General features: G+C 48.4%; 1 protein-coding gene across 1 annotated transcript; it reads right to left on the bottom strand.

Moving 5' to 3' along the window:
* Positions 1-298: 298 nt before the first annotated feature.
* On the bottom strand, positions 299-17,198 carry FAH (fumarylacetoacetate hydrolase). The gene is made up of 14 exons (XM_005436601.4): positions 17,019-17,198; positions 14,582-14,692; positions 13,816-13,937; positions 12,651-12,700; positions 11,196-11,286; positions 10,557-10,654; positions 10,253-10,305; positions 8,762-8,861; positions 7,931-8,061; positions 7,082-7,157; positions 6,420-6,466; positions 5,336-5,437; positions 4,231-4,348; positions 299-520 (listed from the first exon to the last, which is right to left on the bottom strand). The coding sequence occupies exons 1-14, from the start codon at positions 17,097-17,099 to the stop codon at positions 441-443; spliced, it is 1,260 nt and encodes a 419-aa protein (XP_005436658.1). The 5' UTR covers positions 17,100-17,198; the 3' UTR covers positions 299-440.
* Positions 17,199-18,490: the final 1,292 nt, after the last annotated feature.

The raw sequence follows: 18,490 nt of genomic DNA, 5'->3' as shown, positions 1-18,490 counted from the left end.
AGTCACGTAACTCTTTTCTGCTCAGGATGATCTACGAATTTTTAGCATCCATATGCAACTCACCTTCAAGATTTTGCCTCCAGCATATCAACACTGTAAGAAACTAAAGTCAGCACACAATCCCAGCTGTCATCATCAGCCTAGTACTCTCAATATTTCAGTTTACTTGAAAGTCTTTTTTTATAATTAAGAAAATATATTAATATAGTAAGAGTTCAGAATCTCACTTTCCATTTCAGTCATTCTGAGAACTTGAAGCTAGCACTGAAATTTTTTCTTGTCACACCAGAGAGCCACATTCATATTTAAGATATTTATTGATAATTAAAAATAATAAGATTCCAATTACTCATATAAAAATAATGAATCTGAATAAAACAGCGTCACTGCTAGCGGTGGGGGGTGAGATCCTCCTCCCTGGATGTCACTTACTCCAGTCATCATGGATCTGACAGGGCTGGAAGGATTTTTCCTGAGCACTGGCCAAATCCCACGCGGAAGCCGTTGCCCTGACAGTAACCTAGGGCCAGAAAACAACAGACAGCTTGTTCCGTAAGAACAGCAGGACTTCATGAGGAATAGAAGTGAATAAAGGCATAAAGAGACCAAAACAGAGTGGAAACATTTCAGAAAAACAACGAGGGGTGACAAACAGAACACCTAGAAGAGTTCCAGTAGCCCAGGAATATTTAAAAAAAAAAAAAAAAAAAAAAAAGCACAAAATGTTAAACACAGCAATATGCAAGTTCGGTGAATTGATTAAAGAGCAAACAAGATGTGCAATATTTCTGTTTTCAAACCTGACCTGCAGCATCATCAATCTAACTGGCAAGATGATCCTCTGCCTGGCCCAGCCTTGCAATTAATCAAGTAAAGCTGGATTCTCTTTCTGCAGCGTTAGGGCTGCTCTTGGGATGTCGGGATGCTTACAGCCAGAAAGGTGATCATTAAACCTCCTCAAACAGCAGGACCTACCCTTGCAGAATCCATTTTGCTCGCTAAGATCAAGTGCTTTAGTTCCATGAGAAGCTCAGCATCTGCCTCAAAATATTAATTTCTCCTCTATTACATAAACAGGCAGTGAAGGTCTGCTGACTGCTGCTGAAGCTACCGGCCCGTGACAGCGTCGCTAGCTACAGGACGATTCAATCTCTCCCTGCTCCTGTGTGACGGGAGAGATGACATTAGGACGGAGATGCCGCAGTGCCTCTTGCTGCCACGGGCCAGCTGAGCTGCTCCAGAACAGCATCCATTCACAAAGCTGCAGATGAAGGAGGGGAGGGGACACAGCCAGGGGCTTCTGGCCCATCTGGGAAGACTATTCTGGGAAGAAGCAGCTGAGGAGACCTACTGTAGCTCTCTGCTACGACAGCTGATCAAAGGAAGGACAGAAGTAGCATATACGGTACTTTAAGGACTGATTTCGTAATTAGAGATGGATTTTCCTACAACAATGGAATATCTCATTTTCCCTCCATGTGACAAGAACCAGCTGCCTCCAAGAAGCCAAGAGGGAGCCAAACAGAACAGACCTTAACCCTGTTTCCCACCCTTAGCATGGATCAGCGGGAATCTCCTCCAGGGAAGAGGAGGAGGATGCAGGGCAGCCCAAGTTGCTGCAGCAGGAGGACAGACCCGGCCAGCTCCAACCCACAGTGCAGCTCTCACAACCAGCCTGGAAGGAAGTTTTTCCCAGGACAGCAGTGCCTATAGGTGCTCGTGTAACAGCCTGCCCACAGACACCATCCCAGTATCTGCTGGGATCAGTCGTAAGCAATACTCGAGTAAGACACTTGCTTTAAGGCTCAGCTCAGTTTCTGTTTGTCTCATTAGGCTTCACTGCCAGCTTTCCTTTGAGCACCGGCTTATTATTTCAGTCCAGTTTAGTTATCCCTGCTGTCAACTAGGATTTAGAGCAGTACCAAGCGGCAGCACATTTAACAAAGCAAGCTCTGTGCTGCCAGCAGCACGGGCCTGAGCAGAGTGCCAAGGAGCTACGGAGAGAATTTTGCAGCCAGCTGCAGCGTGCCACCAGCAACCCTTCCCTTGCAGTGCTCCCTCCCTGAGCCATGCTTCTTGGGAAAAATATATTTCTCTCACTTTTTATGTGTTAAGGCTCTGAAATAGCTCCCATAAGGGGAGAGAGAACATGAAGTTGAAATAGGAGACTAGGAATTATGGGTTGGGCGCTTGGCAAGAGCTAATGGTGCTGCCTCGGGAGAGGGTGTGATAGCACTAGCCCTGCCCCAGGGGTGCCACAAGGCGCTGGACCCGCCGTACATCACTAAATAGCAGCGGACCCCCCACCGTCCCAGCAGGCAGCCCCAGCAGCACCTGGCTCTCGCAGATGGCGTGATGCCCTGATCGCTGCAATTACAAACTGTTGCTAGTGTAAAACAGCCCAGCAGAGTGTCTAACACCAGACCGTCCCGCTGGGTCAACCGCGCCTTCACCCAGGTTAACGACAGTGCCACCGTGCCGTCTTTAAAGATAAAAGGCATTCACACTCACGATTTCAAGTATTTATCAAATTAACACAGCTTGCTTCGGGCACGGAGAACAGCATGGGTCACGGTCCAGTCCCTCTTGTCCCTCAGGTGGCCACCTTGGGCCAGCAGCTCCCAAACTGCAAGGTGCCCATTGCCAATAAAGATGTCAGCATGTAACTCCAAAGAGACACTCATAATACCTAACTGTACCCTCATTAGGGCTCCTGGCATAGTTACTGGAGGTACATCTGCAACTGGGAAGGGCGACGTGGCACTCTGAATTGCTGGAGGAGCATCTTTTTGCACTGAATGTATAGGGAACCTATGGAGAGCAGCGTCAGATGCCTTATACATTGCAGCATGAATAGTCACTGGGTGTTTGGGGGGCTGAAGGATGTCAGAGGTATGGGGGATGCCTCTGTTTCATTCATCTGGGGCTCTCTCCAGTGCAGCTCAACCTCCAATTGTCTCGGCATCTTCCTCTGCAGAACTGGCAGCACCTCACAGACCCATGATTTCCAAAGCTATTGCACGGGAGGCACTGGGGCTCTGGCTGCAGCACTACCAAAATTGCTTGTAGAGCCATCACTGGGAGACTGCAACATATCCATATGCTGGGGGGTAGGATGGTTCATCACACAAAATGCTTTCTGAAAAAATGAGAAATTTTAGACTATTTTGGCAAAAATCCTAAGTCCTGGTTGGATTAAGCAGGCACAGCTATGTGAACACATCCTAGCAACACACCATCATGTCCTTCGGGTAGCTGCATATGCATTAGTCGCATTTTCTCTGCCCCAAGTCACATCTGTAAGTGTTTTCTCATCACCTGAGCTGCTTCGTTCTCTGTGCAGCCTATCTCTGATCACAGTGTGATGGATTCGCTCAGAGCCAGGCGTGGCACTGGCTGGGTCTCCTCTGATGATGCACAGCGTCCAACACTATATTCTCTAAAAATTCAGTAGGCGATGTAGCAAAGACATAGACAGACTTGAATCAAAAGTTTGTCATGGCTGATCTTGCCAAATATTTGCCACCTCAAATCCATAAAGTGGTTGATAAGGTGAGAGGAAAGGAAAAAATAGATTTATTTTTGCACTAGTCTTTGGATTAAAAAGAAGTAGGAGTGGGATTTAGATCACAAAACACCATGGTGGATTTTAATTCATAAAATCCTTAATTTATCAAGATGAAAATCAAAACCATGACCCAGCATGAAACAGGTCTCTACCATAGCCCTTTTCAGCAGCAAGCTGGTCAGCTGTTCTGGTAGGCTTCCTGCTGTTTTCCACATATTTGATTTGCAGCACACTTCACTGAATATGCCTATGTTACAAATGAAATATTATTTGCAAAATAACTTTTTCCAGCATTTGTCAAGCTCTGCTCCACATGCAAATGTGGACTGTGGCGGCAACAATACATCAACTGCTTCTAGTCTCAGGATATTTTCGCCTTTAAAGGCAAACCTACCTCCATCGCCCCCTTAGCACTCACACACAGGCACAGCATGATCATGAAGTACTTAGCAAAGCAAATAACCTAATCCAAAAAGCATTTTTTGCAGGGAAATTTCTATCCACCTGTTTTGCCTCCTGTGACAGGTGGGATGGAAACAACTGTGCCTGCATGGCAGGTGTGCACAGAACAGCCCATCTCCCTGCCAGGGGCTTGCGCTACCGGGATCAATCGATGGAAACGTGTCCTTGGTGCAGTGTAAGAGCGTTTGTTTGGCCATTACCTGTCAAAATGATTTCATCTCCATCCTGCAGGAATTTACGAGATTGTCCACTGCCAAGAGGGATTTCTTTCGTTCCATTCCAGGACAGTTCCAGCATGGAGCCAAAGCTCTCCGGCTCCTGCAGCAAGAGTTCACCAACAAATAAACAACTTTTTAGTATCGGTCCTGCTGTTAAGCTACTTGCTGCTGGAAGCGGGCACACAAGTACATTAGCGCTATAGAAAAGAGTTTGGCTGTTGATTTAATTCATTGATATGTTGGCTTGTTTTCCTGCCGTTGCATTTTAATTGCTTGCTCGCTATAAGCAGTCATGCTTACCGCCATTATCTGGTGTGTTTAACACAGTGCTGCACCCTGTAAAAGTAGTTTGGGTCTGCTACAGCAAGAACTGAACCAAATCAAGGGCACTTCTACAAATCCAGTGCTTCTGTGTAGTCACGTTTCAGATTTGTATTTATGTTTTGTACTTTGGAAGAGCAAAGCTGGTGAACGTGTGTAAGTCTTTAATGTCAATCTGCAGTAACAATAGTCTGAAGGAAAGAAAAAGGACTCCAGAAATGTTTAAAATGGAAATACAGGTATCCCACCTTGGAAACAACTTACTGAGGCTGTCTTGCAGACAGCACGAACAGGATGTATAATTGATGTTTCAGAAGGTGCAAATTACCTATATATTGCAGCAGCTGCCCATATGGCAGTTCAAGGGGAAGAGTAGCTTGTTTGGAGCTAACTTCACATGTAGTACTAGCGAAACTAAAAGTTATACACTGGCACCTTTTACATTCTTCTCAGAAATAAAGAAGCTGCATTTCAGAGAGTGCAAACAGGCCATATGGGTGTGTTGTGTACAGAAATTAATTTGCATCCACAGTAAAGTAGTTCTTAGGGAAAGGAGTGCAGGACAGATTAAAAAACAATAACAGAAACCCCACCACTACTCAGTGTGATTTTGGGGCTGCCAAAGCAGCAGCCCAAAGTGCCTAGGAAAGACCGGCAGTCGTTTTCATGGCTGCTCAAATCAAACAGGGCTTAGACCCAAGGCCCTGCTCAGTCGGTTTTGGCTTGCTGACCAGTTCTCAGTGACCGTCATTATCGAAACACTTACGGGTCCACTGATGGTGCCGGAGGCCAGGAGATCTCCAGGTCTGAGGTTGCACCCATTGATTGAATGATGAGCCAGCTGCTGTTTCATGGTCCAGTACATGTGCTGGAGGAAGGAGGAGGAGGACACTAAAGCAATGAAGGACAAACATCTCTGGCATGCCACTAGGCTATGCAGAACGTATTGCATTTGCAAGATGTTGCTGGTAAGACTGTCCCTAAAGAAAAGTTTCCTTATATAATCAGAAACCTTCAGCAACCTAAAAGCAATCTCCGAGTTGCTTAGTGCTGCATGCTCAGTAGTTACTGTGTCCTGGCCTGTTACTTTCTAAATGATGACCAGGAGTTGCTATGTGCATATAAAACACATACTTTAACATACAATTTAGTCCCTTAAAATTGCTCTTCTTTCAGCTGGATGTCATTCTTCCTCTTCTTCCTCTTTAAGGCCAGTACTGTTGACTCAGGATCCATGATTAAGTCCAATATTTTAATGGCTTTATAGAAAAAGTCTCCTTATTACTGATTTGCTGACTGCTGATTTACTGATTAAGGTAATTACTATGCAAAGAACCAAATGTGAATATAAAGTTGGTTGAGAAATCCTGCAGCTGATACATATACCTCTTGCCTCCAAGCAGCTGGTAGTGGCCGAGCCACCGCGCTGCCCGCAGGGGGGCTGGGGCAGAGCTGGGCTAGGGGCATCGTTGCAGCACCGAATTGCGTCTAAATCAGCAGCTGCAGCTGTGAGGCTGTATTACACCTCAGAGTGGCAGGAGGTGATTCCCTTTGCTGCGAGTGAAGCATCCCTGCCAAATGAGCACACAGCTGACGATGCTCTGAGCACCCCAAACTGAACAGCAGCAAGAGCTTCCCCCCTCATCAGTGCCCAAGCATTGGGGTGCTTCCATCTCGGGGGGGGCGAACTCTCACCACCCTCCGCTCTCTTCCCTCTGTGTCCGTCTGTCCCCACCCCATACCCATGTCTGATCTTCAGCTGATGCAAAAACCAGTGTTTGAAATTGCCTAAGGATGGAGCTGATGGCATCAGCAAGATTTCAAAGAAATTAAAGACACTGGAGCCTTACCTTGAAATTGGATCTGCATATAGTAGTTGGCATGCTCATTCCTTCTCCTGCAGAAAACAGAAAATAAGAAACGGGGAAGTAATTTGTTTGTGTTGGATGAATGATGTCTTTTGATTTTACAGATGGATGGAGATTTCTTATATCATTGTAGGCCCTAGCAAGAAACAGGTAATAACATTTTCTATTGCTACAAAGGCCAGCATTTCATAGAAAACCAGCGTGTGGGTGGCACCGGGGTAGAATCAAGCTGCCAGTGTCCTACTCTCTGCTCTACTACAGGAGCAGCACCTGGGTCCACCGGTCAGCAGGGCCATGAGCTGGGGGTCTGGGCCAGGTTAACACCTGAATCTCACATACAACTGCTCTCCCCATGCCCTGTGTACCCCTGCCCATGCCCTACATACCCCTGCCCATGCAGGCAGCCCACACATGGACCCGCCTCACTGTAAACTGGTCACCTGGGCGGCATTCCCTCCTTGACGCGTTGCTGCCCGGCCAACCAGGAGCATGAAAAGCTTTGCCTCTTCTTCTGACAGAGGCAATCTGGGCAAAAATGCAAAAGGAGGACTGCAGAGCCAAGAGCAAATCGTCTGAAATACAGGGTGGTTCTGCATTCCTGAGTTGGCAACTTCAGCTTTATAACCCACTCAGCATTGCCGTACCTTTAATAGCAACGAAGAGCTTGATGTCGAAAGTGTAGGGTTCCTTATCCTGAAGGTAGGGCAGTGGCTTGGGATCCTAAAAGCATATAAATGGCACCACAGTCTAAACAAACAGAAAGGGAAAATTCCACAAGCCACCGCAGTGCCTTTTTGTTTAACCAGCCTGCGCTGCACACCCCATTTACCTCACCCTTGTTACTGCTCAGATTATTGCTTTGCTTAGTCTCATGCAAACACTTTTAAAGATCTTTCTGAACAGATGTGATATCCATATAATGTGATTCCTTTTTCTGTGCATGGGCTCCGAAGCCCTCTCCACCATTGTGGCATGGATGTTAACCCACAACACAGTGCTTGCATGCCTTTGCTCTGTGCCTGCACTGGGAAGATTGGGAGTTCTCTGCAAGACTGCTTATTATCTTTTTCAATTTTAGCTAAACATCTACATAATGCAGACAACTGGAAATGCTTGAACCAAGTGTTTTGGCTTGAGCGTACTCTCTCTGCGCTGCTTGCTGGATGCTACGTGCTACCAAACGCTAACAAGAAGCTCTCTGATCAGTTTATTTTCCAGGTGTTTTAAAGGGGATGATTTTTCCACCCTGCTCAAGCAGGCAAGGTGACAGCTCAAGGCGTCATGTGCCAGCACCAGTGACATCAATGAGCATTTGAACTCAGAGGGCCCAGGGTGCCTCCGTATGTTTGGAAGCAGGATCACACTTGTAACCACTATGAAGAAAGGGCTTTGCATTGACACAGCTCAGCGATTTTTACTGATGGGACCTACCAGTTCTGCTGAGATTTTTCTAGCACTGCTTTTCCTTTATTTCAACCCTTTCTTTTGCTCACCTGTACAGGGTTTGGCAACACAAATGGCATGAGAGCTTCCATGGTGACAACCCAAGGAGAGATGGTTGTGCCAAAGCTCTTGCTCAGGAATGGACCCAGAGGAACATATTCCCATTTCTGGATGTCACGGGCTGGGAAGGGAAAATGCAAAGCAATGCTGTTAAACATATCCTAGGAGTTGCACGGCCATCACACCTATGAAAGAGTAACACAGATTTGAAATGTTATCACCACCCTTTTCTAGCTATTGTGCCCAAATCCTGATTTAAATCCATCCCTTTCAGAGCCTCAGACCAATTTTCTTAGACCAGCTAGATTAGGAAGAAAAGTCAGCAATAATTAAAATAAGTCAGGCCATCCCCATAAAACCAGTATTTCTATCCCCAGTTTAGGTGATGCTTTTACACAAGTTAATGGCCCATGTCAGTTGTAGGGACAATTTCAGCCAGTTAAATCTATGCAGAGACTGAGGGATTTGTGATGGCCGAATACTTTTTCTACCCCGACCCGACACTGAAATCAATCCTCTGTTGGAATCACCATCCTTAGTGCTGCTCCATCCCTACCCCCAAGAAACCAGACTGATATTAGCTCTTTCATAAGTAAATAAATCTTCATTAGGCAGCAATTTCTGGTTCTACTGATTGATCGAAGATGGATTGAGATAAAGCCTGAGAAATGCAGACAGCATTTCATTTTCATTCCTTTAAACTGTACCCAGTGGTTTCAATGATCACTGTTCTACTACTAAAACACATAATTCTTCCCTGTCTAAGGTTTCCCGTGACACTGTAACCCCCTCTCCAGGCAGACTGCTGCAGCATCCTTTACCGCTCCAGTCATTCATAAGGACCATCCCAAAGATGTGCTCCTGGGCTCTGCTGATAGGAATTGGCTCCCCATACTTGTTTCCAGGACCGACAAAGAACGCCTGAAATTGAAAAGCAAAATGTTGATTAAGGAAGCTTTTGAAGTTAAAAACCTTTACTTTGCAGAGGGTTACATGCACAAGCAAGAGAGGCTGGACCAGATGGGATTTTGCATATTTTTACACACACAGTCAGACAAAACCTATGGCCTGCTCCCTCTTTCTTTCCCTCCATCAAGCTGATGGGCTTGAAATACTTAAGAGCACAGCGTTGCTAAGAGGCAGTCATTAAACAAGAGCCTGATGTTGTCAAAATGCAGGAGCAAAACTGGTCCCTCCTAATTACACTCCGGATGCGGAACAGATTTGCTGACTGAAGTGACTGCTGCAGACAGTGAACAGGACAGAGCTGGAAGTCATCCGAGGGGATGCTGAACGCGGCTGGAGCCTGTCATGACAGCAGGGAAGGGGAGGCAGGTGGAGAAATGTGCCCACGAAGTAAAAGAGGTCGTGAACTGGGTGCCTGCGCTTGCTCCCTTAGAAAACACACAGCCTGAGCACGCAGCAGAGAATCCCACAGGGAATCTCAGTTGTCCCTTTCTGCCAACAGTATGGAAGTTTTTTTCTTCCAAAGCCTTCATCAGACTAAATCTGCTCTCACAGCAGACCCAGGCTGCCAAGCAGACGTATGGCAGCACTTTGCGTATCCCTCTCTGTGGGGCTGCCTCCCACTTCACAGCGCTGGTCTGCAAAGCACGCAGCATTCAATTAGGCTGCCACGTCATTTGTAGTACCTTTCCCCTTACTGTTAGACTTCTTCCACTTTTTTTTTTTTTTTAAGGGGAGATACGGGGAATAAACCATATAAAAATGATATAAATCATAATGAAGAATCCTATAAAACTCTCCCTTCTGGGCCACACTAAGCCACAAGATGAGGCACCTTCCAAGGATGTTTTGTTACAACACCCACAGCACAGGTTTCATCTTCCCAGCCAGAAGGCTGAGCAGTTTGAATTGCACTCCCAAGAACTCACGGCTTCCTCTCTCTAGACGCAAGGCACAGACAACTTGTATGTTTAAAATCCCCAGCAACCACTAAAAGGTCGTGGCTGCAGTGCAGAGGTAACTGCTAACCAGATAACAGGCTGTGGTGTCCGATAAAAAGAATGATGCCTGCTTGCTTCACGGTGCTGCACCAGCACTCAGATTTGGCCAGACGAGCTGTTTCCAGCCTGAAAGCTGTATTAGCAAACCCCTTGGTGAGCAGATGCACCCTGCAACTCCTCAGAAGGGCAGGCTGCCTCCGTGGAAATCTTTATTGCCTGCTGCACAGACTCCTCAGAGAATGGGCCTGATGAGACGTTCACGCCAGAAGAAGCTAAACCTCCCTTATCTTCCCTGTTCCTATTTTAACATTTGTCAAGTAGTAAGGGTAAAAAGCTCCATCTTACCATTTCTAACTCGATATCCAGACACTTACAAGCACCAAACACTGGAGGTTTATCTGTGGATAGAAGAAGGAGTACTTTATGACAGGGAGGCAGGTAGAGAAATGAAAGGTACAGCCAGAAGAAAGAGAGCAGCTGATGCTCCCTGGCATGCAAACACAAGATGGACTTAACTCAGGGCTTCCTCTTGTCCTGACCCCAGGCTGGGCTTTAGACAAGACATCCCAGACCTTTCCTCTCCACTACTCTATGGCAAAACCAAAAAAAGGAAAAAAGAAGCCACATTAAAAGCCTACCATGGACTCACCATTGTTGGGTCTCATTTGCCCCACGGGTCTCCGGATGGGTGTCCCTGACACCACAACAGACGATGCCCGGCCATGATAACCAACAGGTAAGTGCAACCTTGTGAAAAAGCATCACAGAGTATGGGTTAGCTGTGTAACCAGCACCATCCAGAGCCGCTTTCTGGGGTGGAAGCGCCACAGGGGTGTGAGGTATGAGGAGAGAACTCTGCATAGATGGTCATGGACATTGGCACTTTACTTGCTTTGGTATACAGACATAAGCAAACTATAATTCAAAGCCATGTATCAGTCTTAATGCTTCTGTGCCACTGCTCCACTTAATTCCTTGGAGCTCTAACCCTGCTTGCTTGCCACTCAGCAAAACCTGCTTTCTTAGGTAAATCTGTCTTCGAACCCGAGGGCTGCACTGCGATCGGTGCGGCTGCTGCAACGAGATGCAGTGCGGACTGGGCTGAGGCTGGCGACACGTGGTTTTCAGTTCTGCTATCGGACTCTTGGCAGTACAGGTTCTTCTCTGCCGCTATGAACTGAAATCCGCGTTTTGTTGAAAGAATACTCAGGTCTTTAAAAAAAAGTATATAAAAGTACAGATAAGCGTGCAAAACAGTGCTGCACAGAGAAAAACCTGGACTACCCACCAGTTAGGCATCAAAGCGTTCTCCTTCCCCCTGAACATGATCCCAATGTTCGTGGCGTGTTGGCGCGAGGAATAGAAGTCAGTGTAATCTCCTGCATGAAAAGAAACCCGTAACACGGGGATGAATGGCAGGAAAGTCCCTGGTGTGCCGGGGCCGAAGCACACGGCGCGCCGCCGGCAGCGGGACAGGCAGAGAGCCGGGGCGCTGCGCAGAGGCATGTAGCAACATTTAACATTATTAGCACAGGGATGCAATTAATAGGATAAAAGTGGCGCTTAGCAGCTCGCCTACAAGCGGTGCGTGCGAGCCCGGCCGCCTGCGGGCGGGGGCGGGGGGAGCGCAGGCAGCGCCGCAGCCCGCCCCGTCGGGGCACCGGCCGTACCGAGGGCATCTGCTGCCCTCTGCCGCCGCCAGCGCGCACAGCCGGGACCGCGCGGCCGGGGGGGGGACACGGCACCGGGGGGGGACACACGGCACCGGGGGGGGACACACGGCACCGGGGGGGGACACACGGCACCGGGGGGGGGGCGCATCCAGCCCGGCGCGTTGCTCTGCGGGCTGGGTAAGCCCCCTGGCATCCCCGAAGGCACAAGGCAGCGCCTGCTCCCGGGCAGGGCTCTGCTCCCAGCGCTCCCAGTGCTAGCAGCCAGCAGGTTTTTGGCAAGGTATATTCACCCCTGAAGCTATTTTTGGGAAGGCAGCGCATCCACCGAAACTCCTCGTGGCTCCTTTGGGCCAAGCTAACCTTGTCCCAAAGCCAAAAGCCCAGCGGGAACAGGGTTCGGCTGGGAAACGAGCAAGGTGACATCCCTGCTCCTGTGGCGGACACATCCCTCGAGTGATTTTGATCAAGTTGGTTTGGGGCCAAATATAAACTTCTGTTAAAACCAGGAAAATGTTCATATATCTATATGGATGCACCTACTCCAAAGCAGTTATCTCCAGTCCACAGCCTCACGGGAGCAGAGGTAAGATTTGGGATGCAGAATAGTAGTCTGGGAGTGGAGACTCATGGTTGTTCATGAGGCTGTGCCAGAGTATCTGCCTTGCAAAACTTTGGAAGATCCGAATTATTTTCTGATGGCAAATGGGGAAAACGTTGGCAACTGAACAAATGTATCTTCCCTGGCTCCAGTCACAAAGGGCTTTGGTGACACCAATCTGATGACAAGAGTTACATGGCACCCAACAGCCCCGATTTAGTGAACATTGCATCCAGGAATTTTCTGGCTGCTATTGAGCTTCCCCAGTCCTTTTTTTTTTTTTTCTTTTTTTTCTCCCTCTTGTGCCACAGAGAGCACCTACCTTTCATTAGGTACAATAATCTACTTCTGGCTCCTGCAAAACCCATTCCCTGTCACAGCTATGATCTGTCTGTCTGAACAAGCTGGAAATGAAGCAGCATCTCCAGGCAGGAGCGAAGGGCTGAGCAGCCCTGGGCTGCAGGGGACTCACCGATGTGGGCTGGCAGGTGCATCGTCGCAGAAGCTTGAGGTACAAATGCTCTGAAATGAAAAATGATGACTTCAGCTCTCAGAAAAGTTGCAGCTCTCACCGTTTAGAAGCATGTCAGAGGCTGGCACTCTCTCCTAGGTCATTCCTTAATTTATTTTTCAAAGCTTTGCAGAAAAAAAAAAAAAAAAAAAAAAAAAAGCCAACCTTGCAGAAAAACTAAGACAACTGCACAAGCTGCTGGTGCTGGGGTGGGTATGGCAGAAAGGAGCATCCATCGGGGTGTGAGCAGGGGGAAAGCGCACTTGGGGCAACCCAGCTGGTTCCCCAAGGGGCACAGAGAAACACCCTGGGCCGTGCACACAGCCGAGCGGGTCCCTGCTGCGTGGGGAGGATGATTTTCTGGGATGTGGCTCCCAGGGTGCCCAATTTGAACTGCTGGGCCTGCTCAGGGAAACTCCCTGCATCAAGCAGCGGTTCAGCCCCTCTCCTGCAGGCGTGCGCTTCAATCACCCTAGCAAGACACGGAGGGATGGCTCCTGCTTGCGCCAGGGCAGGCGCTTGCAGCATTTGAAGCATCACCCCGGACCGAGGTGAAGGTGTGTGATTAATGGCCACATGTGTTTTCCATCAGCACAGCAGGGAGCGGAGCAGGGCCCTCCCCCCCCCGCTCCAACACCACTGTGCTGCCCCGTACCCAAAGCCAAACAGCCACGACAGATCCATTTTAGCAGAGTCAGGCGGTTTCTGAGGAGCAACCGGAGGGGTGTCCCCACACCGGAAGATGCTCCAGGTGTGACAGGCAGGTCTGTGCTGGGGAAGGCGGGGGCGGGGGAGTGGGGACCCTTGCAGCCCCATTGCCGGCCATGGCAGAGGGGCTGTGCTCAGCGCAGCCTGGCCCCACGCCTGCCCCGGCACCCCCAGGGCAGCCCGCTCCTGTGCCCAGGCGGAGCGTGACCCCGCACCCGTGGGCAGCCGAAGGGTTCACCAGAGATCTAATTGCAAGAGGGAAGCTCTTGAGCACACTCAGACCCCATTTCACTCCCACGTAGGTGGCAGGCGGCCACATTCAGACCTCCGATTTGGGTGCCTTGGATCGCCAAGTGATGGGGCGATGCAGGGCACAGCAGAAAGGTCACCGCACCCCGCAGCAGCTGCACTCCCCCACCTGCTCCGCAGCTCCACATTGTCCCTCAGGGCCGGCTCGCCGGCTGACAGCAGCTTCTGGAGAACAGCCCTCGCCTCCGTCCACGCCGCCCGGCCCAGCCCCATGAAGGCGTTCAGGGTAGGCTGACAGGTGACACAGAGAGAGGGGGGGGGGCAGGTAAAAGGCCACGTTTTGCGCAACCCTCACACACATGGAGGATGCCCTGCGCTTTGAGCCAGGGGCTGAACGGCTGTGGGCCGGGGCTACGCAGCAGCGCAGTGCCCAGGTTGCCCATCCTGGGCTCACAGCCACTGCGCTCCCATCCGCCCACCGCCAGCCTCTGAAGCGGGACCTGCTGTGTGTTGGCATCACACCCATCCCCACATGCTGCTTCAGGCCTTAGCAGCTTTGATATCTCAACTAGCTGTAACCAGAGGTCATTTGTATTTATCTTTCCCCTTAACACAACCTCCCCATCACTAAAATCCCATCCAATCCCTTGCCATGGAGCGCTGAAGGTACAAGCAGGATTGAAGTGAAGTTTAGGCTTCGTGTCAGCCCTCTGCATTGCCAAAGTCTGATGAAACTTTCAGCAAAAATGTCCTTTGGACCCCTGGTGCCTCTGCTCTCCTTGCTATCACAGGTGCAATGAGTTTTCTCTGTAAGCAGAGCCTGCCTGATGACACATTTCCAGTTCATGTCCATTATCTCACCACGAGTTGCTACAATCCCATATGTAATATTTCTAAAATGTGTGTGGAAATCAGAACAAGAGACTAATAAATACCTGGTCAAAGACATGCTGATGCTTGGCAAGAGCCGGTCCATTGAATAGATGTTTAATGACGCTGAGATCCAAAATCTGGTCTCCAATTGCTACCCCGAGCCTGTGCCTAGGCTGCAAAGCCAGAGGAGAGGGGGAAGAGAAGAAGAGTTTATGCTTTGTACCCACAAATCTTCCAAAGAGGGCATGGGGGAAGGCAGCAGCTATGGAGAGTTTAATCCATCAGGGACAAGGGTCTGATATCACAGCAATGGACCATTTTAATTGAAAAAAAGAAAATTGAAAAAACCACATTTTAATTGCCCATTAAAAGCTAGTTGATGACTAGCTCCCATTCCCCCAGAAGTATCTGCCCACCCCTTGTTAAGGACAAGCACTGCACAATAAGCCAACACGTGAAACACGCTGTGAAGCACGATGCTTCCCACTTCGTGTAATTCAAATAATGCTATCCCTCCTCCTACAGGCGGGGAACTGAAGCATAGACACGTTATGGGCAGGATTGATCTAATTGTAACCAGAGAGAGAAGTAGGCGTTTCTACACCACTGCTCCTCCCCAGAAGACCAAGGGCGCTCTGGGCTCCAGCGAGGATAGCGGGAACGCAGCGCGCCTTGCTCAGCCACATTATTTCTGGACCCCCTCGAACGAGGCTGCCCCGCGTAACCCATCCTCACACCGTGCAAACCCTCGCCGAGATCCTCGCTTGGGGAACAGCTTTCCACACGCACGGTGCATTGCAGCTGCGTTCACCGACAGATGCAACCCACGACACAAAGACCCCGTTCATCCACAGCAGCTCTGGCAGGGCTGCGCCAAGCGCGCGCGGAGCCGGCGGCGACGGCGGGGGAGCAGCACAGTCGACCCCACCACAGCTGTATGAGGGTTCTAAAAATGCTGCGGCGTTCAAAGACAAATTTCAATTATTTGTGTCTTTAGGCACATAAAGACAAACTAGTTAGTCATCATGAAAACTAGCTTACCGAAAGGGAATAGCCATCTATGAAAATCCATGCTATTAAAACTATTTTTTAACCTTTAATTTCTAAACAAGATTCCAAATACGATAGTAAGTATTTATTCAGCAAACATTCCTGCAGAAAAAACTACAGGTCATGGCAGGTTAATTTGTAACCGGGGTAGTCAGGAATGACACCAACTGCTTTAGCTTGAAATCATTAAAATACTGGGCTACTTTTAGAACATTATTTTCCTAAATAATTTCCACAAGTTCCTGCCTGTCTTTTCATAGGATTTGAGTGAAGATGCTTTCATCAGAGAACAGTTACTGGAGAAGGTAGAAAAATAATCCAAACTTGCTAGATAACACACACACACACCTAGGAAGAGATTAAACGAACCATCTCGGTTTTATCTTTGGAAAATACCACATCAGAAAACACAATCTTCCGGTTTAAATTCTATTTTTTTAAGCCTGCATGGATAAGCTGAGACAGCAGAAACCTACAGATAATGGTGAAGTTTCTGTGAGCAGTGATAAATAAATCCTCCGCTTTTTCCTTCCGTGATGCAGCTCTTGACTCCTGGAGGTCACATCTCCAGGGCTCCATCCCATCAGGCACCCGGAGGCGTGAGGTTCAGCCTAGCTGGGCTCAGTTCGTATGAAAATGGGAGTTGGGAGCTACCTCCTTGGAAGGATGGTTGAACCGTGTTTTCTTATTTGACCATAAAATATAAGGCCTGAAGCTGGCTCCGCCTGTAGCCTTTGGGCACAGCTTTAAACGTAACACACTTTTACGTGTTTAATGTATGGTTGCATAAACATACGCCCAATAAAACACAACAGGTCTGCTTCAGATCTGAAACATGCACTTGGTGCCCTGGTTTAGCACTTTTCCAGCCACCAAACTCACCAAGAGCAGCTCTGAACAGACCAGGAGACAATACTCGCTCAAACACAATGGTTTCTATTCAGGCTTCGCTATCGCCTTCCGCCAGCTGATGCTGTTCAAGAGGGACTGGGTGCTACAGAATTAACGGTAGATTAAAATGCGGCTTCTTTAAGGGTGACGGTGTGATTACACTTAGTCACAACGAAAATGAGGAATTGAGTTAAAAAATAAAAAAGCCAGTGCAAACTGCGCTGAGCCTCTTAGTGTAAGGACCAAACGCAGATTTAGTGATTTCACAAAACCAGTCACACGCACACAAACCACGGCATGCATTAGCCAAAGTACTTCTCGTCAGCATTAACTTTTCTTTTTTTGTGTGCAATTTTAAAGAAGCTGTCATCAAATCAACCACATCAAGAAAAAAATAGACAATGCGGCAGCTACAGCTTTGCTGTCGAATCAGGAAGCCCATGCAAGTGTCCCAGGCTGGGAAGGTTTCCTTTATCCCAGGCTGCTGGGAATTTCTGCACTTGTTCATAGCCTCAGAAGAATGACAACACCCCAAGGACAAAGTCTGCTGTTACTCACCTGCTCCTTAGTGGAAAAAACCCCGTAGGGGAGATTTTGGAGAGGAAAATCTGAGTCCTTGTCTACCTGGATGAAAGACATGCTAAACACGGAGCAGTCCCTCTTACGGAGCAAAGCCCTCAACTCGCGGGCTGCTAGGTGCCTTCCTAGCAGGAGGAAAATCCTCTCCAGATGTTGTAACCGAGAGCACAGAAGCACCAAATCCCACCCTCTGTCCTCAGCCCCAAACCAATCGCTGCTCCGTCCCCATCCCACCCCTCTGCCTGCTCCCCCTGACAGCAGTTAATCAGTGCCAGAGGTTTGTGAGTCAGCAGCTGTTTGCTGTGCCAGCAAGGCAGGGACCTGTGGAGAAACGGGCTCTGCCAGCTCCAGCTTCCAACAGGTGCATTACGGCGGGTGGGGGATCTCAGCAGGCAGCTCTACAACCAGGTGTAACTCCACTCACTTACCTTCTGAGGGTCATTTACATGCCGGAGCAAGAGAGAAATGATTATGCCCACACCAAGCGGTTCTTCCACCAGGCGCTCTGCAGCTCTTGGGAAGTTGCACACCCCACACCTGAAAATGCACCTTGTGTGCTTTTTAGTTTTGTACTGCTGCACCCGACAGGGTGCTTCCATTATCTCCAGGTGGTTCCAGCAGCTTAAAACCAGAAACATATGTGCAACCAACTCTGAAGAGCAGGGGAGCTGCTCCTTCTGCTCCCAGCCCCAGCTTTCTCCCATCTGCAGGAGAAAATTCACCCATATTCAGGAAAAGTAGAAAGCAATGAGGGAGTATCCTCGAAATTAGAACTAAATAGCAAAAACCACCCCTTTTCAATGAAGAAAAAGGTTAGATGCTTGTGATAGCCAAGCCAAAGAACTGGTTTCCAACTCAACTTTTTTTTTTCTTTTTGGCAGAGAAGACTCATTAGAAGGAATGCAGCAAACTGTACAGCCAGACATTTGAGTGTAAGATGACACAACAGCATCGATGACAGCCCATCTGTGACAGATCCTCACTAGTGGAGACGCAAGCTCACATGGTGCTGTTTGAAAGGGGGTCTTACTTAAATAACACAATGCCTAGCACAAACTGGTAAAATTCCCTACAAAATTCCTGTACCTACAGTACAACTCTGTTCCACTGACTGTTGGAAATGTTTCTAACACAGTGAAGATGTTTCATGGCAAGGTTACAGGACTTGGGTAGAGCCTGCTCATTCCAAAAATGAAACGAAAACATCTTGAAAGCATGTTGCAAATGCACACTGTGCATCTTGAGAAGACAGATTTACTCAAGTGTTTTGTAGTGCTGTGAACGTGCTGCTATTAATTAAAATGTTCATCTGCTAACCTCAAACTGAGGACACAAAATATAAAGCTTAACTAGTTACCCAGATTGAGAAGCAGATCAACCACTGTTACACAGCGCCAATGCCAAAGCAAACAAAGATGACACGCAGTTCTTAAGGGTCAGGGAAAGGGGCA

Source organism: Falco cherrug, chromosome 7 (genome assembly GCF_023634085.1).
Source record: "Falco cherrug isolate bFalChe1 chromosome 7, bFalChe1.pri, whole genome shotgun sequence".
In the NCBI taxonomy this organism is placed as follows: Eukaryota; Metazoa; Chordata; class Aves; order Falconiformes; family Falconidae; genus Falco; species Falco cherrug.
This window is presented reverse-complemented; position numbering and strand designations above follow the sequence as displayed.